Genomic DNA, 27,011 nt, shown 5'->3' on the forward strand with positions numbered 1-27,011 from the left:
ATTTAATAAATCGACCATCTTTCTCTATCAATTTCAGAAAAGTTGATATATATTATAATCACAGTCAGTAAGTTTAGATGATAATTGACAGACCTGAGATATTGTTGAATGATCAGGTCAGCTGATCTCTGCAAATGTGCCAAAATTATACAACATTTTATTTTGTGAGATGAATAAAAAGACCCCCCTTTTTTCTCTATCTTTAATTTTATATTTTGGATTTATGTTTTCATTTTCGTTTTGTTACCTTTGTATTGTATTTGTAAGAACTGCGACATTACATACTTTGTTGTATTGTGCTTTGCTTATCGTTTATTTATTCTGCTTGAATTGTCGTTACAAATGCATATTTTATTTTGATCAAAATAAAATAAACAAATAACAAAAATAAAAAAGTGCTCCCTCCAGACAATGACAGTGCCACAGAGGTGCATTAAATACCATTACCAGTAGATGGCAGCAGAGTGCATTAAGCCAACTCGCTCTCTCTGAACATAGTCTTCAGATGTTTATTAGCTAATAAAATCGAGAGCGTCATAATTATGAGAGATGTTCCTGACTCATACCTAAACAAATTATGCTTTTATCACTCATAATTTCTCGAATTGATTATCTCACCATTTGGAATTCTAGAAAATGGGACTCATTCGTATTTGGCGCCAGTATGTTTATATCATTGAAGCCAAACGGGTAAAGTTGTATAGCTTAATTATCTCTCTGGTATTGTAACAATCTGTCGTTATGAAGGTGTACACGCACATACGTTCATTAAATGAAAGTAAAACAATTGAGGCGTAGGCTGTAATTTTTACTAGATGAGGTACCTAAACGGCGACGTAGTAAGTGGTGCTCAAACCCAACATAATCCTATTTGAAAATAACCTCAAGGGATTTTTGTCTGTGAGATGCCTGTGCAAGAGCTGGTTTATAAATGGTGTCTGCTGTATTGTAGGCCAAATGGGTGAGGTCAAATTTCTCTAAAGACTCCAATGGTTTTGCAGGAAGTGCATCTTCTGTAGCTTCACAATAGTGTTTTCATGAGTGAATACTGTAGAACTGTTTCAGACTTGCAAAGTTTATTTGAAATCCATGAGAAATAATCGATGTTGGGTTAGGAAGTGATTTCAGTTCATTTAGGCCATCGCCCGTCTTTGTTTTGCCCTATTTGCTTCAGAGGTAGCTTGAATATGCATCTCACCTGCAACTAAGAGTCTTCAAATCAGGGCCGGTGTTCTTGGATGCGATCTTTGGGGGGCATTTTGAACTTTAGGGTGGGCTATACACCGATCAGCCACAACATTAAAACCACCTGCCTAATTTTGTGTAGGTCACTAAAACAGCCTCAACCCCCATCACAGTATCGCATTCTGAGATGCTATTCTTCTCACCACAATTGCACAGAGGGGTTATCTGAGTTAATGTAATAGACTTTGTCATAGGGATGGGCGATACCCTTATTTTCTTTTCGATACGATATCGATACCAATACCAATACCTGTAATAAATATAATTCTTTGGTTAAAACTAGTAACTTAAATGATTACTAAATTGTTTTATATATTTATAGGCCTAAGCAGAAACATATTAGGCTTCTTTGTTACCTATTAAAAATTGTAAGTATAAGCAACATATAAAACCACCAAATTTAACCAACCATTATATGGTTACCATTACTAAAAACAGTAATGCTGTAGCAAAATCATGGTTAATTGAATCAAAAACTTGGTTACTTCCAAAAAACGAAAAGTAAGAAAACATGGGTCACTACTGTCATGGTTAGTACAATATTACTACAGTAAATCCATGGGTAAGTTTTCAAAAGTGTATCATTTATTAACAAGGATTAAAGATCATTATCAATGTTTTAACACCTCTGAATTTAAATAAGCCTGTAAAAATGGTCACACAATTCCATTATAATACATGTCACGTCTAGGTTTGAATAACTCTGCGCTGACTGAAAGGGTGAGCGCTGTCTGTTGGTGTATTTTAGCATTTCTGTGCGTCAAGATGAGCGGAAGAAAAAAATAGTACCTGTGCTATTCAACAATTTTCCCAAATAATTATTCTTTTCCACTTTAAAGCTTATGAGATGCATTTATATTCATGTTATCTAAATAATAAAATCACTAGTTTAAAAAAATGTTCTTCAGAATTTATATTTTTATGTGAGGATCGATATTATTGATACCACATCAGTACTTTAGTATCGATTCAAAATTGATTGGGGCCTGTCTATCTCAGTGGATCGCTGAGACGGGAGTCTGCGAGCTTGCTTGATTTCCAGTTATGGCCTGTTATGTCAAGCAGACTCGGGAAGAGCCCGTCTAGGAATTTTACCATGTCTCGGCCTTCCTCATGCTCAGGAATTACTACAATTCAGACGTTGTTTCGTCGATTATGATTCTACAAATCCTCCAGTTTTTCCCAAATGCGTTGCAAATCCACCTTGGTCGCTAGCGGGTTAGCAGCTAATTCCCTCTCCGATGACTCCAGATAATCCGTTTTTCGATGTCCCCCATTCTTGTAACCAACTGAGTGAATTTCGTCTCCATGGTCATAACCGATCGACGTATAACAGCAAGATCCTCCAAGTCTGCAATGACCTTCGCCAGCATTGCCAACATACTCGGCAGTTGACACTGGATCTCCCCTACCGCACCATCCAAATTGTGTCCCTGGTCTGCGGCCCTGTCTGGGGTATCAGCTTGAGCACGTATGTGTCTTTTAATACCTCCAGAGCCCGAGGATTTTGAATTCATTTACATATTGTCTTCACAGAACAGTTAAGAATCAGGGTGTATCGAATCTCAATGGTTTATGAAACAAATAGCAATAAATCTAGCAAAGTGCGCAGAGCTCGCGGTTAACACTTCCAATCCTCGCATGGCACCATGCGACTCGCCAGGGTCAGGAGCTTCAGTTAATTTTCACATCAACCATCAGAATGGGGAAGAAATGTGATCTCTTTGATTTGGAGCGTGGCATGATTGTTGATGCTAGATGGGCTGGTTTGAGTATTTCTGTAACTGCTGAACTCTTGGGATTTTAACACACAACAGTCTAGAGTTACCTAGAATGGTTCTAAACACACAAAAAAAACATCCAGTGAGCGTCAGTTCTGTGGAAGGAAATGTCTTGTTGATGAGAGAGGTCAACGGAGAATGGCCAGACTGGTTAGAACTGACAAAGTTTACGGTTACTCATATAACAATGCTTTACAATTGTGGTGAGAAGAATATCATGTCAGAATGCTATACTGAGATGCGGCACAAGGGGGGCCTACACAATATTAGGCAGGTGGTTTAATGTTGTTGCTGATCGGTGTAGGTTCTATCTCTGTCTGACCAGGTGGGTCTCCCTTGATCATCATCTGAGGGGGGTGGGCACAAGAAATATTTAGGGGGGCAATGCCCCACCTTAGACCTAGCCTGAGAGGAATAAAAGGTAAAAAGGCTGAGGGGAAGAGTGCAAGATAACTGTCAGGTTATTCTTTAGGATTACCTCAGGAATTTTAAACCTGTTAATGTATTACAGTTGGGGGTAAGGGCTATGGCATAGACATGATCTTGAGGACAAAAAGGTTTAGAGTGATTAGAACTGTAATTCAGACTTAAATAAAACATATGTGTATGTGTAATCCACACATGATTGAACTAGGACACATCACTGTTCTTTTGTTGTATACTTAAGGTTTGCAAAATAATTTTGTGTTTTTTGTTATCGTCAAGGCAACATCAGTAATGATCCCTATTCAGTTGAGACAGGAGGGAGAGTGAAACTACAAATAATTGTAAGGGAGCAGATATTATCTTGCCTTGTATCCTCCCAGGAGTGAAATGGGTGTGAGACGTTGTGTGGTCTGTGAATTTACACCTGCCTCAGGCTTCAGTGCATGTGGTTACTCAAACCATTTCTATAAGTCTGTCTAATAGGCCACAAATAGGAATCGCGACTAATCACGTAATGGCAGATTATCACCTGTGAACGCCGCCGTTTCTTGGGATAATGTCTTTTGGAAGCTCGTTAGACAAGAGGAATTTGGGCTGTAAGCAGGCTGCAGTTGCCATTTATACAATCTGCTACAGTTTTAAAAATGATGCAATGGAATTTTCTTAAAAGGTTTTAATGTGAATTGTATAATTTGGTGTTTGTTCTCCATCTATTTACCACATATTATCCAATAACAAGAGTCAGGATTATATTAATGCAAAGGATCAAGAAGCAGGGGTGTAAAGTAATTGAGTAAAAATACTTATAATTATTATACTTAAGGATTATATTTACTCGAGTGCAATTTAAACTGAATACTTGTACTTTTACTTAATTACATTTCCAAAGAAAAAATAGTACTTTTTACTTCTTACAATTTTATTTAAACTTGAAATGCACTTTAATTTTTGCAGATCATTTTCTTTCGTCTTACTGGACTGAAGCCACCTTTTCACAGTATCCGATAAATGACAGATGACAGATCAGAAGTCAGTCATTTTCAAACGAAGTGTCACAGAGTCTACTGTGTTGAGTTCCAACCATCTGCAGAAGCAGAATTTCGGATCTGATTTGAGCTTCGGATACGTTGAAATGTTTGTGTGACTAGACCAAATGTGACCGCCCGACTGAGAAACACTGATGGTTTTTCTAAACACCTGCCACTTCTACAGATTTGACAGTTATGAACTCAAAAATAATCATTAACTTTAATATATATATATATATATATATATATATATATATATATATATATATATATATATATGATTATTTATATATATATATATATATATATATATATATATATAAACAAAAGGCTTTTGCAATTAAATGTGTACATGTCATTTATTTCTACACTTGCCTTCATATTTAAATCATATCTATGAATTTCCTATTTGCTGAATTATTATTGTTGTTGTTGGAAATAATAACTATAAAACCAGTAATGATAATGATAATAAAAATAATGGAGTAAAGGTTAATTATTAACTTTATTGAATTCATTCTTCTGCTCAACACCCAGGTTTGGTAGCAAACCTCAGAAAACTATTCACAAAACACGCAACATTACAAACTTTCTTCAAATCTTATTTTGAATTTTTTGTCTCAAGGGGCTGGGTGCTCTTTGCCTGACTGTGGCAATAAATAAAATGATGTGGTTCATTACGTCTCTCAGGGCATTTCTGAAGTGAAATGTCCACTGTGTGGCACTAAAAGCGAGTGAAATGTTCTCCCGAACTTTCGGCTCACACATCGACTCGCGGACTCTTCAAGAATCATATCTCGGTCCTTTTTATATGCAACACACTATCAGTTGAGCTAGAGTGCAATTTGATCACACTTCAACAAGCTTCTAAATGTAGTTGGTTATATAATACAAATGTTAACATTAGTCATGCGCTATAGTAAAAGTGTTTATATGTCACAAGATAGCATTATGTGAGGAACAGAGTGAAAAGTAAGTGTTTATGAACTGATAATCTGCCTTTTTTCTGGTGATTTGAGTGAAAGGGGATAAAAGTCATTGTTGTTTTAGCGCCTCTATTGTTAATTCCACCAGGAATAAAATTCTTTTAGCAAAAATTTAGTTATTGTAATGTGATTTTGTGACCAGGTTATGAATGCTACTGGGGGAGAAATATGACAGAGACAGTAAGAAGGCGACTTAACAAACCAATCGAATTTAACAGCATCCTCTCTCACACAATCTCCTCTTTTGATTTAATTCTATAAAACAAAAGTTACTTTTTACTTTTTAATACTTAATACTTAATAATGTGAATACATTTTACTTTCACTCAAGTATTTTTTTGGCTAGATACTTGGACTTTGAATTAAGTTAAATTTTCACTCAGTATCCACACTGTATATATATATATATATATAAGTATATACAGGCTTTTTATAATGGCAAATAAAAAAACTAAAACAGAAAAATGGCAGTAAAACTTAGGCATATAGTTCAACATTTTGGTTAAAATCTGCCCTGTTTATACCCTGGACCCTTGCCGAAATGTAGTTTTGTTGTGTTCTGGTAAACCAACAGCTTCAGTAAAAAAAATGTGATTCACAGAAATTATACTAATTTAGTTTTGATTTGAACTAAACATGAGTGGTGGTGGCATAGTGGCTAAAACACAGGGCTGTTAATCAGAAGATCGCTGGTTCGAACCCCACGGTCACCACCATTGTATCCTTGAGCAAGGCACTTAACTCCAGGTTGCTCCAGGGGGATTGTCCCTGTAATAATTGCACTGTAAGTCGCTTTGGATAAAAGTGTCTGCCAAATGCATAAATGTAAATGTAACTATGATTTGAAACCAACATACAAAACCACTGCTACTGAAAACAAGCACTTGTGAAATGGTTTTATTTTACTTCGTAAAGAAATGCACATATCAGTAGCACATTGGATCATTTGAAGGGGATGTTAGAAGTGTTTTTCTCATTTTCAAAGTCAAACATTATTGATGAACAATAACAGTAAGATTTCAAACATTCATTAAGTTTACTTATCATTTGCCAAGTCGTGTAAACAGGTCATGAAACAAGGATTATTGAGACTGGAGACGCTCCATCTGCCTTTGATCAATTTGTCTTGTTAATAAGTCTGGAGAATCAGCCAGGCAGACTTCAGTTTCTTTAATCCTCATTTGGAACATAGTATAAAAAGACATGACAGTACTTCAGTGTATCTGTCTGTATTTTTTTATTATTATTATTTTCAATACTAATTATTATTACAAAGGCAACCTGTTCAGGCTTCAATTACATTTATCCAATTTTCAGTTTTAGTTTGATCTTAGTGCCCTTGACATGAATTCACTGTACCATGGATTTAAAAAAGAATTATGAAACCTAATTAAACCATAGTCCTCCAACACTATATGCAATTCCTAAATGGGGGACGCAGTTCTTGATATAAAACGCCATAGCATTTTGGGAGTCTTATGTAAGTGATGAGTTTTAATAATAAGCTTTTCATTATATTAAAATGAGTCAGTCTTTGTGTATCAAGTTTCATAATATCCTATTCTAGTAGTCCTTTAATGGTACTTCACTCAAGAAATATTAGAATAAGTTACAAATTCTGGCTGAAAAGTATTTGATTTGAATGAATAATTATTGATGTTTTGTAAAGCGCTTTTAGAAGGAATGTTTATTTACAATCTGATAAAGAATATTTATGAACTATCAATGAACAATACTTTTAAAGCATTTATTAATCTTGGCTAAGGGTAATTTCTACATTATAGTCATACAGTACATACTAATACATTTATTCAATTAAAAGTTGTATGATTAATAATTAACCAAGATTGATAAATGCTGTAAATGTATTGTTAATTATTGTTTATTTATAGTTCATGAGACTAATGAATAAACTAATCTAAACATAAAGAACTATAATGTAGTGTTACTGAAATACTGTATATTTTGTTGTCTTTCAAAGCTTTTTTAAGATTTTGTTCACACTGATTAAAAATGAATAAAATCAACACCAATGTGAGAATGAGCTGGCCTTTGTGAATGTTAAGCTGAAGAATTAATTGACCAATCAAAATCTTAAAATAAAATCTATTACCTAAGTTTGAAGGTGCATCGATTTCTCTGACCCAGTCAATAACATGTGGTTTCAGGATTTTAGCAGGTCATGCCCATTGTAAATGTGTTTTCTTTTCAGTTCATAGTCTGTTTTGAGAAGTAAACACAGGGGACCAGAGGAGATTTACCCTCCAGTGAGATATTGATTTAGAAAGTCAGGGTGGATCATCAGTGTGACCGCACCTCACCTCCACACACACATCATTCGTTCCCACACAGACAGACTCCACTGCCTTTACTGTGTGACCAATACATTTACAAGAGTGCCTCACCTAAATTCGATTTGAATTGCTAAACGGTTACACCAGAACAACTTTATTGTAATTGTATTTCATTGTCACACTATTGCTTACTTGTATTATGTTGCCTATACTGTATTCCTTTCTACACTTAACATCAAATTTGTGTATTTCAAACTTTGTACTTGCATGATGCCTTATACAGTTATTATAAATCTGGCGACTGAGAAGAATAACTTTTTAGCAGAAAAGAAAAAGTTTTTGTCACATATATTAGATACTGCATGTATATTTTTGCAACACAAATAAATCATAAAATTTATAAATCTTTTCATGTCTGTGATCATCCTATAAAAGCATATCTGGTTTAATGGTTGCACTTTACATTAAGGTTGTCGACATTTGCAAATGCATTAGTATCGAGAATTAATAATGAAGAGCGTTTTTTTTTTCAGCATTTATTAATAGTATTTAAAGTTACGGGGTTTATAAAAAATACAATTGTTTATTGTTAGTTCATGTTAGTTCAAAGTGCATTATTAACTTTCAAACTATCAAACTTTTTGATGCCAAGGACCCCTGAACATGATGACATTTTTACTCTGAAATGTTCCGCGGACACCTAGCACCGCCTTGCGGGTATGCCCGGACCCCAGTTTCAAGACCCCTGCATTAACTAATGTTAACAGATACAAATGTTTCATTTAAAAAATGTATTACTATATGTTGAAATTTTAATTTAACCAAGATTAATAAGTGCTGTAAAAGTTTTGTTCATTGTTAGTTCATGTTAACTAATGTTAACAAATACAACCTTATTGGAAAATGTTACCTTTTTAATAAGGTGAAAATTCTTGGTAAAAATGTACAATACGGTTCTATTCTTTAGCATTAGTTAATGCATTAGGCATCATGAACTAACAATGAACAATATATTATTACATCACTTATTAATCTTTGTTAATGATATATAATAAAAATACAATTATTCATAGTTAGTTCATGTTAGCTAATAATACATAACTTTTGATTTTAGAAATGTATTACTGTATGTTGAAATTAACATTAACCAAATTAATTAATGCTGTATAAGTATTGTTCATTTTTAGATCACGTTAACAATTTTTTTTAACAAATATAACCGTACTGTAAAGTGTTAATTATTATTATTATTTTTTTTTTTCTTCATGAAAGACATGTACATTTAGTCGAAAATAAGCTATTTAGTTGTTTTCTAATGGTAAAAATGCTATGTCATTATGTAATCTTGGCAGAATTCCTTCGGAAATAGAATTCCTCCCATTACAAGACAGTGAGTGGCACTCGATGGAAGCCCCTCCAAGACTGTAGGTCAAACAGATCAGTGACAGGCCAAAAAGAACATCTATATCTCTCTATCTCTTGCTCTCCCGTACCGTCAGTTCTGTTGTATAATGTTGCCATGGATCTGAGGTTGCTATGGTGTCACAAGGACAATGTGTTTTGCGTTTGACCATGTTGGTCTTGGCCAATGTCATAAGCCAATCCTGAAAGTCATTTGGATAGTGACTGAACACTCAGTCAACGGTATTTTCTTTCAAAGCAGGATTATTCATAAAAACAAATAATCGTTTATTTTTATCTTTAATGAGACAAAGCAGGCTACACCAGAAAAAGCTTGTTTTATAACAACTGCACTCTCACATACATTATATTACAGTCATAGACTCCCTTTTTAGAACACCACACAAATCTATTTACTCAATGGCTTTTTAGTTCATTCTTTCCTTAAAAAAGAAAAAGAAAAGAAATGCAAATTTTCTGCTTTTTCTGTACTTCTTTTCTTTTCTTCTGAAACTACTCACTGCTAGGGGTTGTCTTGTCATCTTACAACAACCTTTGACCTTTGACCTCTGACCTTGAGTGAATGGAATTCAAAACAAAGATTAAAATTCCTTGAGGAGGTACATCATGGTACATCAATCTAGGCTTTTCTCTTGAGGAACATGCTCCTCTCATCATTAAAATATTACATTTCAAAGATATCATTGTCACATACAATACAGAGTCCATTATGTACACCCTCTCGCCTGTACCAATATCACCTCATGTGCCTAGAATTGATGGTGATCAGTTATTTGTGACTTGCAAGTTCATTCCATGAGTGCCGTGAAAGTATTTAGGTCCTTTTTGTACTTCACTCTAATCATACAGTGGACAAAAGCTTTTAAACAGTTGGTCGGTTCAGCAACAAAGTCTCTGCATGTTCATGCTTGAGTTCTTTGAGACATGGTCCATTGTGAGGTTAATTCTCTCTTTTCCTCGTGAAGCCTCTTCCTGTAGCGCTCCTCGGTTCTTTCAGAAAACCACATTTTTTTTTAAAAACAAGTCCGCATTGCAGGGTGATGCCTCAGAGTCAGATGTGGAGTTGGCTAGACAAGGGCTTAAAGTTTGGGTTGAGGTTGTGTAGGAACAGACACGGAGACTTCATACTGGCCGGTCCACAGCATACTGGCAGGGGCTTAAGTTGGACACAGGGTTCTGCACGGTCGGGTAAGCAAAGTTGGCGTGCTGCTTGGCCTTGAGCCGGAGGCTGGCCAGACTGGAGTTACAGGTGTCTCTGTACATGTATGGGCTGGCCGTGGTGGCATAAGGGCAGGCAGCTGCTGATACGGCTGCAGAATTGAGGGTGGGGCTGTTCAGGTTGTTCAGGTTTCCCAGGTTATTGAGGCCAGAGCCGGGCACCCCTGCCACCGCCGAGGGCACCATAGAGGAGGCCATGTTCATGGAAGGGATGGAGCTGGGTGTTGAGAACATGGGCTGGGAGGACAGGGGGCTTACATTCATGGAGTTAAAGAAAGGAAAGCTTTTGGCTGACAAGGGGCTGCTAGCCAGGCTCTTAGTTGCCCAGTTGTTGTAGGAATAGCCCGAGTACATGTCATCGTACGGCTGCATGAGTCCATTGAACTGAGCACCAAAGCCATTCTTACAAAGCTCAGCTTGTTGGTTCCTTTCTCTCTTCCTCCATTTGGCGCGGCGGTTTTTAAACCACACCTGTTTGAAAGACAAAGAAGAAAAAGTAAAAATCGGTGTTTACAATGGAGGTGTGACAAATCGGAAAATGTAAAACTGCATTTTAATAAGTAATGCCATTCAGTGTCAATTGTCACAAAATGTTTTTGTTTAGTAAGCACATGCATTCTCCATTTTTAATATAGTACATACAATTTCTGTATCATAGTGTGCTCCTATAACATACTTAAATCTGACACTGTAACTTTAATGTTCTGATTTTTTTTAAACACTTTTTCTTTTCTGCCAGGCAAAATTAAACTGCTTGATTTATTAAACTAATTTATTCATTTATGAGTTTTCTCTGTGAGAAATGTCATTAAAGAGCTTCCCTCACATTTAGTCAATTTGACAGACTATTCTTAGAAGATATTAGGTGGATTAAAGTTTTAATGTAGAAATGTAAATGAATATATTTCATTTAGCTCTCTCTGTGAAATTATAAATCTGTTTCCTTGTCGATCTCTTTCCACTTTAAAAGTTCATAGACACTAATTAGCAAGGAAAATCTAATTAGCATTGTTATCAACTCTAAAATGTGTGCCATTTTAAGTTAGTAAGCACTAAAGACAAATAATAAACTGCATGATGGTTTTTATCTTAACTCATGTCCCAGTGGTTGATATTTATAAAAAAAAAAAAAAACATGAAATATATATTTTTCTTTAATGATAGTATCATTAAAACTGAATTGGAAATTTTTTATCATGACTTCATTATTTAATTTTAGTACTATTCAAATGCCTGTTATGCTTATATTTTACTGTATTAGCATTGTCCCAGACCTAGACCTTGAATATTAAAGAATGAAAGTCCATTATACAAATTATTACATGTTCAAAACTATGATAATCTAAGCAAAGAATGGAATAAATACATTTTTCAAAAAGTACCAGCACACCAAACTTTTCAAATGTTGCCCCAATAATTTTTTTCAAGTTAGTGTACTCGTTTACCTAATCAAGGTACATTACAAACAAGGGATGTTTGTAAAAAAAACAACAACAAAAACTAAATCAAGGTAAATATCACTAATTATGCTAAATTGTGCAAAAAAGTGTGAAAATATGTATGTATTATAATAGATAATGTATTTAATTGTGTATATTTAGGATACATAAAATGTGAATTATGAAATTATCAAAGGAAGCAATTATTTTTTTGAATTATTATTATTTAATTTTTTAATGCCATTTCCACCACATAATTCAATTAAACAGGATACAGAACTTGAGGTGGAAATTACACTTTGTTGGGAATTTTCATGACGTTCAGAAAAAATACATAGACGGTTGGAAATTGCAGACAAATGTAAAGAGATTATGTAAAATATTATTAACATGACTTTAATATCTAATAATCCACAGTGCTGAAAGCGTCCTGCAAAGTTAAAGTAACACCTGTGAACAACATGTGTAACATGTGTAAGTACTGTCAAAGACTTAAAGGAATATTCCGGGTTCAATACAAGTTAAGATCAATCAACAGCATGTGTGGCATAATGTTGCTTACCACAAAAATGTATTTCAACTCATCCCTGCTTTTCTTTAAAAAGGACATAAACAAAGTTACTGTGAGGCACTTACAATGGAAGTGAATGGGGCCATTTTTTTTTAAGTTTAAACAGAAATATGAAGCTTATAATTTTATAAAAGCACTTGCATAAATTTTTCTGTTAAAACTTGTGCATTATTTGAGCTGTAAATTTGTTTAAATTTTGATTTTTACAATCATTTTAGGGTTTGATACTACATTGTCATGGCAACAAAGTTGTCAAACTGGCTATAACTTCACACAGAAAATGTTTGTATGTGATTTTATAACACTAAAATCATGTTAAGTATATCCTTAATGTCTTGTGGCTATACTTTTGAAATTGTGAATATTTTAACATTTACTGATTGGCCCCATTCACTTCCATTGTAAGTGCCTCACTGCAACATCGATTTGTTTTTGTTTTTTTAAAGAAAAGTAAGGGCAAGTCTAAATACATTTTATTTGTAATCAATATTATGCCATAAATGCTGCCAATTGAGCTTAACTTGAATTTAACATGGAATATACCTTTAAATACCTCTGCGAAGGATTGTCTCCACAAATTAAAAAAATAATCTCATATAGTGATTGAATATTGCCATTCTTGTATTTAAATATCAATCAGCCTTTCTGGGGGAATATTTAATGTCATCTGTTATCCAGAATACTGTAAATGATCCCAGTTCATATTAGGAGGGAATACCTTCCTCTGTCAATGTTCCCCTGACACATTGGCAATGGTGTTTAAGCCTTACCCAAATAACTGAATGTCAAATATAGCTAGAAGCTCAGTGTGTTCCTTCCCGTAATTTTGGCATACAGTAGGTAATTCTTAATTCAGTCATTTATGTTGGATTAAATGATGGTGTGCTTCTTGCCCCTCATTATCAAAGTTTTGTCCAAGGATGTGTTTTACCAAAAGAATGGTGTGCAATGACTGTTAAAAAAAACAAACAAACAAGCAATCACAGCATCATATGAAGAAGAAACCTTAATTTAGAAAATGTCCCAGTCATGTGTGGTCCATCGTGGAGGATATTTAAAGCAGCCTGTGTCAGCCTGGCATTAGGTTAGGTGTAATAGAGAATAAATATATCACCCCTATCGCCCAAACTCAGTGAGATTAAAGGATGAATGACCAATTAAAACACATTAAAAGTAAATAGAGCAAAAAAACATTTGTGTCAATAAGTTAGTGTTTGTTGAGAAAACCCCAAGTCCAATGCAACCAAACATTTTACCCTTTGTAGTCTGTACCATTTTTTGTTTTATAATTAAAGTAATTGCAAAATGAATTCAATTATGGTGTGGGCTACAACACTGTATCTCTAACTCTGTTGTTCTTTCAAAATAACAACCAAGACTGTGTGGTATGTGACCTTTCCTCTGTCCAACATGAATTTGATCCATTAGATGAGAGCCAGCCAAAGAGGCAGCAATTGTATTGTCATCCATCAGAATGGGAGCCCACCTGCTCTCTTTTGTGTTGCGTTTCACTGACTAAACTTCTGTTTTTGTGGTTACGGGGGTTTAGAATAATAGCTGATAATAAGCTAAGTTACATCACAAATCTCAATATAGCTGCTTTCTTGTAAAACAGAAAATCCAACAGTCGATACCAAGCTGATCTAGATTTAGTCTAGTGTTTAAGTGTTCCCGAAAATCCTGGAATAGCCCAGACCTATGTTTATGTCCCATGGTTCAAATGGGCACATTTTTATTACACTCAGTATCCAAATTCACCTGATTAGCAGCATGGTGAGCATAACTGCGTCAAAGACAGATTGTCTACCACAACCGTTTTGATCAAAACATCTTTAAAAATGTTTGCTGTATGCTGTGTTTTAGTTGACAAGGACACATACCCGCACTCTTGCTTCCGTGAGGTTGGTCCACACAGCAATCTCCTCTCGTGTGCTCATGTCAGGATAACGGTTTCTCTGAAAGGTGGCTTCTAGTTCCTGGAGCTGCTGGCTAGTGAAGTGTGTTCTTTGCCTCCGCTGCTTTTTCTTTAAAGAGACATCTTCTGGGTTTGACTCATCCGTGTGATTCTGATGGGACTTTTCTGTGTCTGTGCAGATTCACAGGGAAGAGCAATGGTTAAACAACAGACCCACATAGGCTACTTCCCACTTTACTCATGCATCGTGCATTTGAGGTAAAAAGCAAAAAAAAAAAAAAAACCTGCCATACACTGAAAAAGATGAAAACTAGTAAGATTTACTTACTAGTTTTTGCACACAGCTTTTCTAAGTACATTTTAATGGTATAAAATGAACCAAAATCTACATAACATGATTTACTTAAATAATTCCGTTAATACAGTAACTTTTACTTACAAGTATGATGTATGTGATATTTAAATATAATTTTAAAAATGAAGTGATCATTTCTTATAAGCCAGTTATATCATGTTTCATATGATATATGAACGCCTTCCATTGAAACTTATTGTATGCTAACTTATTGTAGTCAACATCACCTGGCATTACAGACAATAGAATCATGATACAGAGCTGTGCATGCAGTCCTCAACACTTGGTGCACAAAACATGATGATGGTGAAAACCAACATGCCATTTTTGTTATCACCAATGGGTGATTTTGAGTTGAAAATGAACTACAGACTTCACAAAATAAGAAGTTTCCAAATAACAACAAAATCAACTATTAAAACAGTGTAAATAAATGTGTAAACAGTGAAACCATGCAAGCTCATTAATTATTCAAGCATGCTGGGAACACCAGCTTCAAAAAGTTACATAAAATTTACTTATTTTATTTACCAGTGAAATTTAATCAAATTAGTGAATTGGCATATAACAAGGTTTTCTACTTTAGGATTACTACATGATGACATATTGTAAAGATAACAAACAATCATAAATAATATTTACTAATAAGCTAGAGCATTCATTTTTACATGTTTGAGTTGAGTATAAATGTACTCAATATTTCCAAGTTCATGCTTAAACTAACATTTTAAATGTAGAAAGTCCTTAATCTTTTTCGCTATATTAACCAACAAAAAAATCTAATAAAAATCTGTGTCCAAGATACTATAAAATAGAAATATGCAAATAGCTATGCATAAACATATATGTGCTTAATACAAAAAAGTTGTTAATTCTGTATGACTTGAAAACAAGAACAAGATAAAATGCAGGGTCAAAATCTTCCTTCTGAGGTGAGAAGTTCTGCAAATTCAAGACACCGAAAAGGCTAAATTAGCAGGCCACATAATCCTGGGATCAGCCATTAGTGGCAGGGCAGGTTTGGGGCTGTTTGGCAAGAGCTTAACTCTCTAGGAGCAGTTCTGACTAATCAGCAAGCTTTCCAGGACTCCACAGGGCCTTCAGGAAAACCAATAAGACATCACGCTGCCATCTGTCAGCAGAAACCCCTTTAACTCTTACTATTTCATCTGATAAGCAGAAACCGCAAATCATCTCTATCATTGTGTGCCAAAGAATTACATTAAATTAAAGAGTAGCATGTATAATTTATTATAACTAGTCAACAGAGATGTAGAACAAATTGCTAAATTAAACGATTGTGTCAGCGAAATCATCAAATCAACGATCCTTTCAATTGTACTCTGAATCCAAAAATCGCTCATTTTTTTCAGTCAATTGCATAACCTCCTTTAAATTACTGATGTATTGTTTAGCTGCAGTTCATTTGATGTTTCATCTGAATATATATGTCAGAAACAATACATGTTTTATGTTAAAGAAAAACAAATCCTGTTGTTTTTACAAAAAAAAAAAAAAAATGAAAAAAAAAAAAAAGGCAGCTATGGTTGCAAGAATAATTATGTAAAAAATACAGTAACAACTTTAAAAACAACCTGTAAATTTGACAGTTTAAAAATGTTGTAATTTACATGATCACGCTGGCACTGCAAAAAAAAAAAAAAAAAATCATTATAGTAAAAATAAGTCTTAAATATTATCCTTCTGAAACTGTAACTATCCGCTTTTCATTTTATAATGTTTTTAATCACCGTAGTGACTACAGAAGTGCACATGATGACATGAAGTTCATCAATAATGGCTCTTCCAGGAGTAACGACCAATAAACATGTAGAGACAGAGCTCAGTATCACTCACACAAACACTAAACACCATCAGTGTAACACATGTGAAATTAAAATAATGCAGTAAACAACTAAACTACATTAACAGAACACCCCAATGTACGTAACTGATATTAAAAATAAGAAGAAACATAATTATTCCCATAAAATATAATGAAATATGATGGGTCATGCAGGGAATTGTGCAATGCCTGATTATTGTTTTTTTTTTTTACTGTAATTTTAACAATAATTTACTGTAAAAAGTACACGTACTCTTGTTAAAATAATGTAAATTTGTACCATTAATTATACAGGAAAATCATACTTTTACATCTAAAAAATGTCATTTTTACAACATTTTATTGTAAAAACTGCTGTATTGTCTGTTAAAATATATTAACATTTTTACTGTATATTTTACATTTAATATTCGTTAATAAATTAATGTTTTATTTCTGTAGCATTTTTACAGTCGTTTAGCGTTAATATGACAGACATTTTTACAGTGTGTTTTTAAGGGCTCATTAGATATGGATTTATGAGTTCCGCCGGAAGCTGCCTGAAATTAAACCGCGTTCATCTTCATTCCTTAAACACTTAAACACTATTTAAGCGATATTAAACACACAGTAGGCTATGTTTAATTAAATGTACAGTTAGATTCATATTTTATTTGGGATTATTTCATCCCTGATGTTCTATGTTTTTATAGCCTTCTGTTTGGGGTCCCATAGACTTATAGCGGGATAGGCTGTGTAAAAGATAATAGTTGCCTAATTTTGGAATGAATAGTCTAAATTATTTTACCTTCAAATACCAAAAAATTAAGAATTAGCCTATTTTTTTTTTAAAAAAGTGGAAAGATAACCTTATGTTGAAACTTTAACCTGTTTAACAATAAAGTATATATAGTTTAGACGTGCACTTAAAAAAGTTATATTTCTATTAAATTATAACCTTAAGCTAAGATATAACTGCAATGTACATTCGTATTCATTCACGTTCATTTAGCTTATCCACTTTACAGATTTACAGTCCCAATGTAAACTCTCAGTGTGATTGAGAAAAGCATCTGCTTTTAATTGTATTTATTTATCTTCAAAAAGGGAACAGATTTTTCGGTAGGCCTAATGGTTAGTCAGGGTGATAATCGTTTATTATAGCATAGTAGGCTACTCAGTGTAATATCAATAATTGTAACCAACCCAAAATAGGTCAACATATAGACACAAATTTTCTCGTTTTTAAGCACTATAAATGATATTGCTTATTTCATATTTTCTTGCATTCTTACAATTGCCTGCGCGTGTTTAAACGCTATTAAACTGTATCGGGATAGGTTAGCCTATATAATTTAACCTACAGATAGGCCTACAGAATGTATTAACAGTAAAAATAAATGTACAGTATTTGCTGAACTTACATTTCCTATTGTTTTTATGACTGTACAACCCTCTGTCGTGCAATGTCGCCGTGCACTTCAGTGCATATGACATACAGACATCCCCTTCTTAGAGCTTTACGATCCACAGGTGTTTAGGTTTTTTCGCCTGCTGACTTAAGTAATTTGGATACCAAATTTGAGGCACAGGAATGAATAATTTATGCAACCTTCCTTTAGCACGTAATTGGGTAGTAGGGATCATCTCCTTCACATGGCGACTCAATAATCAGTGCACTGAGCACCATTGTAGGCTGTCCAACATCTGTAGGCTAAATCGGAGGCCTGGATTCAAATTAGCCCATCTTATTCAAACTATACAGCCAAAGACGTGGGCCTGTTATAAATCGCCCATTTCAGCTTGAACACGAGAATAAACTGAGGGGAAAAATAATAAAGCGTGCCATTAAAAATGCACAATAGCATGTGTCCATGCAAAAGCATTCAATCTTGTCACTAATGCTAACACAAGAAGACGAGAGTTTAAATGGGAAACTGAGGCTATGCATTCTAATAATAATAATAATAATACGCCTGCAAATGAAATAATCATATTTTAGGATATCTCACTTTTAAGAATTTGACCTCATTTTAGCATACTTTTGATTAATGTACACATGAATATAAACTGACCACTGTTGTCTTGGCCTTTGCATCCTGGATCGTGCTGAGGAGTCCCGGAGTCAGAGAGAGACAGTGCCGGGCTACGGGCCTCACCGTCCGCAAGAAGGTTAAAATCCATCACCTCGACCGCCAGGCTCTGCAAACAACAAAGTATCATTTTTACATGCGTGACAATTCATCTCAACGATCCATCATACACACAAGACAAGAGACTTCATTGTTCACTGCAGGTTTACAGAGACACATTTATTACGATTTGTGATAGACACAAAAGCCATATTTTCAAATACACATTATTCAATTAATACATTTGATCTATTTTTCTCAAATATAATTTTTCATGATATTGCATTGTGGCTTAGGAATATCAATAACCCAAAAAGTTGGCTGCATGATAACATTTCCGTGGTCAATACTGTCATATTAGCCTGTTTATGCACATTTTACATGATAGAAAAGAAATATAATAAATCCAAAGTACAAAACAGGCAAGGTGAATTGTTACTTGTCTATACATTAGCTGTTTTAAATAAATAGCACACTATTAGGCCACTTATTAATTATATTGTGGTAATTGTCTTTTTTGTCAGATTTCCTGTGCAAAAGATAGAAAGCGAGACGAGCACGAAAATCGACAGATTAGACATAATTAACCAAACGCAAAATAAGGCTATATATGAATAAATCGAAGCATACATTTCGATTTATGCATACCCAATTTTAAAAATTGAAAAATTCAAATGTTCATATATCAAATGAAATGTAGTAAGATCGACGCATACAGCCTACTTTGTATTGCAAATCTCCAAAATGTCAGGTAGGGTGCATTCGTTTACAACTGTACTTCTCTGTGTCTGAAGACGTTTTGAACTTGGCTTCATGACTCAAAGGCTTTGTTACCAAACAGCTTTTAAATAACAGCCTCCTAATAGAGCCTAGAATAACAGCATGTCTATTCATATAACGACAGTTAACAGCTTACATACGGAGACACAATCACTCTCTTGCTGCGTTTTGAATCTGTGATGAGACTGTTTTAAGCGTTAATGTGGGTCAGAATTCATCAAACGGATACCGAAAACCGGAGCGCCCGAGGGGAGTTTACAGGACTGAACGCAAATAGTCAGTCTCCTCCACATGCTATTTTCTCCTCTTGTTTAAAAGTTGTTCAACATTGTAAAAAGTGTGCTGGCTTGACCGATGAAACTTGTATTTTAAAATAAGATTTTACATTCATATTTTTCTTCGCACGATATTTATCTCATGTCGAAATTCTCATTTTTTAATCACGCCTTGATACATATTTACTCAAACAAAAACAAGCTAGTTCCTGTTCCCCGCCTTCCAACAACTGTCAATCACTTCATATTTTAAAGAACGTTTGTTTTACTGTCTGTCAGTTGGAGCTTACATAAGCTATGTTATGGTATTTCTCATTTTTATATCTAATTTAAAAAAAGACGTTCCTCAAGCATAAGGAAAATACCCTGCCCGGGTTTCCCAAAGCACTGAGCAAAACACTAAAGGCATGTAAATTAAACAAATAGGCACGTTTCCCAAATGCAAGTAGAACATCAAATCGTTTGTAAATGAACAAAGAGAGCCTCGGACCACTCCTAAATCCATTACATGCAACCTAAATCCATTTTTGTCCTTGCTCTCACAGTTTATCACAGACCAAAGTACACAAAATAAATGATGTGAATTCATTTCGAGTAAAGTCAACACAATTTCCGATTAAAAAAAAAATATAATAATCGTCTTAAAATCAGTATGACACTCCATGCCTCGATTTACATCACAGGCAACAGGGTAGGCCTATAACTTTATGTAGTCCAACTTTGATAAGCATAACTTAGCAATAAAAAGAAGACATGCTTGATACTATATTTGTTATTTCAAATCATTGTCATTATGACCATGCAATAATTTCTACACCTAAATGAGTGAATGAATCTTATTAAAAAGAACATTTGAGTGAATCTCACTCTCTCTGGCTCTTCTTCATCACCCTCTTCTTCCCACAATGGCAGATTCAAATCTACTCCAGCCTAGTGTTTAGTCACATAATGGCAGTCACAAGTAGCTATTGTACAGTGCTTTGAGGTGCATCAAATTCAAATGAATGAATGCAACATATGTCTATATGGTGATATGCGTATAGTTCAATATACTGCAATGCTTGTGCGGCTGAGCAATCTGTGTTTAATAAACTAAATGGTAACTTATGGTTCGAGTGTACTTACATTACATGCCTAAGTTTGATTTGGGCACACATTTTTTTAAACCCTATCTTACCAAAGCTGGACCAGTTGTTTTTTTGACTATATCCAGTGATGTTTCTATTTGTCATATTTCCACTGGTATTTCTATTAAAGTGACAAACCTTAATAGAGTTTAAAAGTTTTGGCCTGAGTGCATCACCTGACAACCCCCATAACTATGCACTTATTTCTGCTTAATGATAAGCAATCTACGTGATGATTTGCAATAATATCATTAGTTAGTGGAATAACAGACTATGCCTTACAAGTGAAAAAACAGGAAGAGATCAGTATTCATGAGGCGATAGACCCTCGGGATGTGGGGATTACCAGTGATGATAAATAACAGACGAAGATACATATTAGTATGAATGATTTAGAAAGATTTCAGCCAAAAGATAAGACTAGGGTCTGCCTTATTTCAGGTCCCCAAAATCACATTTGCAATCAAGTATTTAACAATTGATTCTCAGAATCTCTGATATTACACATGCTGACCGATTCTGTGATGCACTATGTTCAATTAATATAGTTCAAAATTTGTATGCATAAGAAATTCGAATATGACCTAAAAACAGTCACACAGTCTTAACCCTAATCTTATTTGGATAACAAATATGTGCTTTGCCAAAGCAGGGTATCCTGTTAAGTTATAATGATTTGTTTTCATGAGCATGCCATTTCTATAACTATTCTGTGGTGCAGTCAATAAATATAATTAAGATACCTACACAATTTAAAAAGATCCCTAATACTAATATTTACTTGTACTTATTAGACTCTTGCCTTTCAATATATTCCTCCATCAAAATGTCACTTTCTAAGCTCGATATAAAGAACACAATCTAAAATCAAATCTCTTTGTTATCTAATAACAATTTGAGTAACTTGCCTTGTAAATGCAGCTGACTTATGAGGAGGGTATCATGAGAATGCTGAATTACAATCAGAACTATAGATATATTTACACACATGCCCAGAGTGACTTTGATAAATGGTTATCTGTCAGGCAGGCTGCTCAGATACTGTTCTCTTTGGCCAGAGCTATAGGTGACGTAAACCGACCCCCAGGGAAGTGTGGCATTATTACATTTCAAACTCTGTCAAGGGTCCTAGAAGGATTGTAGGCTAACAAGGACAGTGATCAAAGACTCTATGCAAATGCCAAAGATGCATTGATTGATATGTTAAATGTAAAAAATCGAGGGACCGAAAGGGAAAGTGATCAGGTTTTTCTGACTTTGGTTCATCTCTAATGGTCATATCTTAACCAATATGATACAAATATAATAATAATAATAATAATAATAATAATAATAAAGACGTTTGCTTGGATGGTAATTGCAATGGTAGATTAAATGTTAGGCTGATTTCTAGAAAGCATGAGAGTGTGGTATTTAATAGGCCGTGATTTCGTTTGGTTTATTTTAATTATTGAAATCTTTTTAATGTGAATTTGGCCAAAGTCTTGTTTTGAAAGCCATGAATGAGTGTCCACCAAACTTTGGTGGCACACATCGTGTGTTGATGTCTCTTGAAAAAAGGCTTTTTAGGCTTTTTTTCCACATGCAGATTCGTACTGACATAGCTCAGGGATTACAGGTCAGTGTGGGGGTCTGTTTATATACGCGACATAGATCGCATTAATATATAGGCCTATATATTTAATAAGAGAAAAGATAATGGAGGTAAAATCCTCTCGTTTTTCGGAAGATAGGTCCATCTGTTGGTTCGACTGAGGAAGACAGCATACATTTCCACAGGCTGCTGCATTATCTCAGGAATTATTCATAAACGCGTTCGGAATTAATTCCTTGGATTAAGAGTTGATTAAGATGTGTGTCACTTTGCTGTCTGAGAACTTATTAAGGGCCCACTCGAGCCGGCGGCAGATGGAATTTTTCTCAGTGTTTGCAGATGTTAATTTCTCCCCTCCTAACAGCCATTTGCATTTGCCTGTCAAAGCGCGGCTTTTCCTACACGCAGAACTCCAAATATCCGTGCACGAGACGCTCATCGCAGAATAAGATCGCTCGTTGTTCGATTACACTCCGCGCGCTGTATTGATCGTTCAACTGAGAAACTAATGCGGAAAAATGTTCAAATGTTTTTGATGAACCTCGCATTTCCTAAAATTCTAATTGACTGTAAGCAAAGTGTATTTATTATTATTAGAATTATTATTATTAGAATTATGATCAAACATAAAACTAATTTTTATGAGAGTATTTTTTACTTAAACGAAATGCCATGAGTTTTATATTTTTATTTAACTTAAAACACACACACACACACACATACATATATATATATATATATATATATATATATAGTTCTGCATGAAAGCAAGCACTGAACATAAAAATATAAATACATATTGAAGCAATAAAAACAAATGACAAATGGGGAAAACATTAAAATTAAACTAATGATCAGCTTTTTTTTTTTTTTTTTTAAATAGGTTTAAAACATTGTAGATATATTATGACAAATAGCTTAACGGTTCGGTAAAGTTTTTTTTTTGGCTATTTTATATGCCGCATTTAAATTAAGATTAGATTTTAGAGTAGCCTATTTTTGCATCATGGTCGCTTTTTACAAAATAAAGGGCCCTAATTACAATAAGAAGGACATTTAGGAAAAGGAATTAAATGATCGCAGAATACTTTTCTATATTTGACTTTTATGAATCGAATTGTTTTAAAATATTCTATGAATCACAAAAAAATTATATATTTTTAAACGTAATAGCTGATGTAGCTAATAATAATAATAATAATAATAATAATAATACATAAATAAATAAAAAAGAAAGAAAGAAATGTAGTATTTTTCTTATAGTCTCTTGCCGTTTCGGTGCACCTGCCACCTTTCAGTTTGGGTATATCACGTAAATGTCCTGACTTATATAACAAACAATCCTTGAAACCCGAGGTCATGTGATGTGCAGCATGTTAGAAAGGGAAATACGATGGAGGAGAAATGCGGAGATATTTGGACTGAGGTTAATTTATTGTTGTTGTTTTTGTAATTCAATATGTAGGTTAAGCACAACTGTAATAAGACAATAGTCAAGACCAGGGAACAAAAGTTGAACTTAACGCAGATAATTCCAGAAATAACCAAATCGCCCTTCTATATCAAAAGGCACAAGTTGGCTTTAACTTACTTTATTCATCTCAGTGGAAAGTTGTTTCATACAACAAATAGGCTACCAGCCATGATCGCATCGCTCCCACAACCATGAAAATCGTTTTCAATGTGTTAAAAGTTTCACCAAGAATCTATTTAAGTAGGTTTTTTAAAATAATAAAATATACAGCATCCTGAACTGATGCAGACATCATGTAGAACTGATCAACAAATACATGTCTATTTTCTTAATGTAGCTAATGAAGCAATGTGACCAAGTATAACAATTGCTCATTTCTGATTGTATGTTGTAATCCATGTTTAGATTTAAATTGTCTAATAAACATGCAGATCAGATTTTTACCTTACCAGCTAATAATGCAAACCGATTCACTTGAAACACATTGGTAACCTGCATTTGTTACCTTAAGGAGCTATTTCTACTGATAAGACTCTTCAAATTTGTTTGGTTGGTGTAATTTATGTATTCTGATTAATTTAGACATGTTCAATAATATTTTTAATTTGAATCAAACCAGAAAATGTACCACGTGAAGCATATTTTTAGATTAAAATTTCCCTATACATAGTTTAAACCTAATAAACAGCTTTCTATTTCTATATAGTGACCCTGGAAATATTGCACTGGAGTTTGAACATTACCACATCAACTTCAGCACGCGGTTTATATCTCGTGTTGCCCAGTGCTCTCTCCTGTCAAAACTCATGTTCATGACCTGTACACGTATAGCTGCGGATCTTTTTGTCTCAAACAACACGTCTGGATTCGGGTAACTTGATTTATGTGAGACTGAAAGGAGACACAATCTCCACAGCTCCTTCATCGAGCACAAATCACCACAATGACTTTTATCTACTTACATGTAATCCCGGTCAAGTGCTGGTAATCCTCGAAAAATATATAACTTTGTCGCGTTTTAGCTGCTTTTCTGAAATGATGCAGACGTCATGTAGAAAGTTCCTTTGGATGAGCACATGAAAAGACACCGTTTCCCTCTCTCTGTGTCTCGGTGTTGTCTGTCATAAGTTTAAGCGGCGAGTGAAGGCTTGATCCCCATGCGGAGGAGGACGGACTTTATGCTAAATATCTTGTGCGACAGGTCCGCGACAGAAAGAATGCCCACCCCTACTCTCTCTCTCTCTCTCTCTCTCTCTCTCTCTCTCTCTCTCTCTCTCTCTCTCTCTCTCTCGCTCTCTCTCTCTCTCTCTCTCTCTCTCTCTCTCTCTCTCTCTCACACACACACACCACTCTACACAGTAAATCAAAGGCTACGGTCAATCGCTTGGACTGCTTTTTCCAAAACGTTAAGACATGATAAAGACATGCTTATTTAGATTTGTAAAATTGGTGTTATTTCATGGCATCATATTTTACAGAGACCGCCTTTTCCTTTCTGTTACAGGAAGTGTTTTGTCTTCTTAGGAATGTATTTCAGTGTATCCATACATAGAAACCCATTGACTTCAGTGAATCATGTTAAAATAAGAAACAAAAAGACAGACTTTCAGTCATTCGTTATTGCCCAGGAAAACCCTTTGTATAAACCCTGGGTATATAGTTTTTCTGAATTGCTAAAGCACTAAACTCCATTCTCTGAACCAACTGCTCAGTGGCCTAAACCCATTTGTCAAATCAATCACCCTTTTTGCAAAACTCCAAACCCATTCTCACTCACTAAAACACTTTCTGCAGTGAGTGTACTGTAATGTGTTTTACATTTTTACAGTATTTAAGTGCTGAATATACAGACATTCAATACTGTATTTCTTGCAGTACTTACAGTATACTATATATTCACTGTACTACTGTAAGTTGTGATTACTGTACTTTTTTGACAGTAATTGCAAAATGCAGTAAACAATTTTTATTCTGTAATTTCATTCCCTGACGCTGTGTTCTCCATTTTTTATGCAGTGTCTAATAAATGCAGTGTTTATATATTGACTGGCTGCGTGTATGATCTGAAAGCTTTGGTTTTGAACACAGATGAAATGCTTTTGAGGCAATTGTTTGATTTAGTCAGAAGAGTCAGGGGTTTTGTGAATGTAGTTTGAAGATTTAGTTTTGTGTTTAAAATTGTGATAAAATTAGCAATTCAGAAAAACTGTAACAAATGTTGACCTTTGGTGACAACATGCCCCATTAGAGAGGTAAGTTGTTAACAATGGGAACCTGCCTTTAAATAACCTTTTATAGGCTTTTCAGTCAAATTTAAACAGTGAAACAATTATCAAACACAAACAATTAATGGAACATCAAAAAATACATTCTGATAAATAACCTGTATTACAACATAAAACACATTTTACATCCTGCCCCTAATAAAAAGTTACTACCTTCCCTGAATTGACTGATGAAAGACTGACTGAAGACAATTGAAAACAAAAAACTGAGAAAATCAACCTTCTTTATATAGTTGAGTCTTGCCCGAATGCATGCTGGTTTGGTTTTATCGTGTTCATTTGTTTACCCTAGAGCTTTAAGTTTGTAGGATAGATGGAGTGCAAAATAAACTATGTATTTAAAACCTAAAAACAAAACCACTAATTGAGAAAACAAGCATTTGTGTAATTGGACTTTTGGCTCAGAACCTTTTTGTCACTGAGATTTAGCCCTTGTGACAACTAACCCCAATCTCCCCTATTCATCCATTAAATAATAAAAGAAAGCTAAAAAAAGGAAAAAAGATTGAACTTAGATGTTTAAATTCATCTCCTACACTGAAGCTGTGGTGTACAGTGTATATGATTATCTTGTAATAGCATTACAGATTCAGTGCTTGTGCTTGATTATTGTGGATTACCTCATACAGAACTCATAATGAAGATACTAACCTATCCTCTTGAGGCCCTGGCAGTTCTATATACTATATTAAAGAAAGAAAATGAATCATAACATTTATAAAACATGTGAACAATGTAAACACCTGTTTTTAAATGTTAAAGGTTACAAGGTCCTTGCAACGCACACAAGAACCATACAATTACAGATGCTTCTGTTCAATTTTAAAGATGCATATGTT

At 34.4% G+C, this 27,011-nt stretch overlaps 1 protein-coding gene across 2 annotated transcripts; it reads right to left on the reverse strand.

Moving 5' to 3' along the window:
• Window positions 1–9,454: 9,454 nt before the first annotated feature.
• pitx3 (paired-like homeodomain 3) lies at window positions 9,455–25,029 on the reverse strand. 2 transcript variants are annotated; one of them, XM_052151421.1, is made up of 4 exons: window positions 19,361–19,440; window positions 18,581–18,707; window positions 14,291–14,496; window positions 9,455–10,871 (listed from the first exon to the last, which is right to left on the reverse strand). In XM_052151421.1, exons 2-4 carry the CDS (start codon window positions 18,687–18,689, stop codon window positions 10,305–10,307), a joined length of 882 nt encoding a protein of 293 aa, XP_052007381.1. In that variant the 5' UTR covers window positions 18,690–18,707; window positions 19,361–19,440; the 3' UTR covers window positions 9,455–10,304. The 2 variants fall into 2 exon arrangements, with proteins under 2 accessions (XP_052007381.1, XP_052007380.1); XM_052151420.1 differs by lacking the exon at window positions 19,361–19,440 and adding an exon at window positions 24,850–25,029 and having other exon boundaries at window positions 9,456–10,871.
• Between the last annotated feature and the right edge of the window lie 1,982 nt (window positions 25,030–27,011).

The sequence above is a fragment of the Xyrauchen texanus genome, chromosome 20 (assembly GCF_025860055.1).
Source record: "Xyrauchen texanus isolate HMW12.3.18 chromosome 20, RBS_HiC_50CHRs, whole genome shotgun sequence".
In the NCBI taxonomy this organism is placed as follows: Eukaryota; Metazoa; Chordata; class Actinopteri; order Cypriniformes; family Catostomidae; genus Xyrauchen; species Xyrauchen texanus.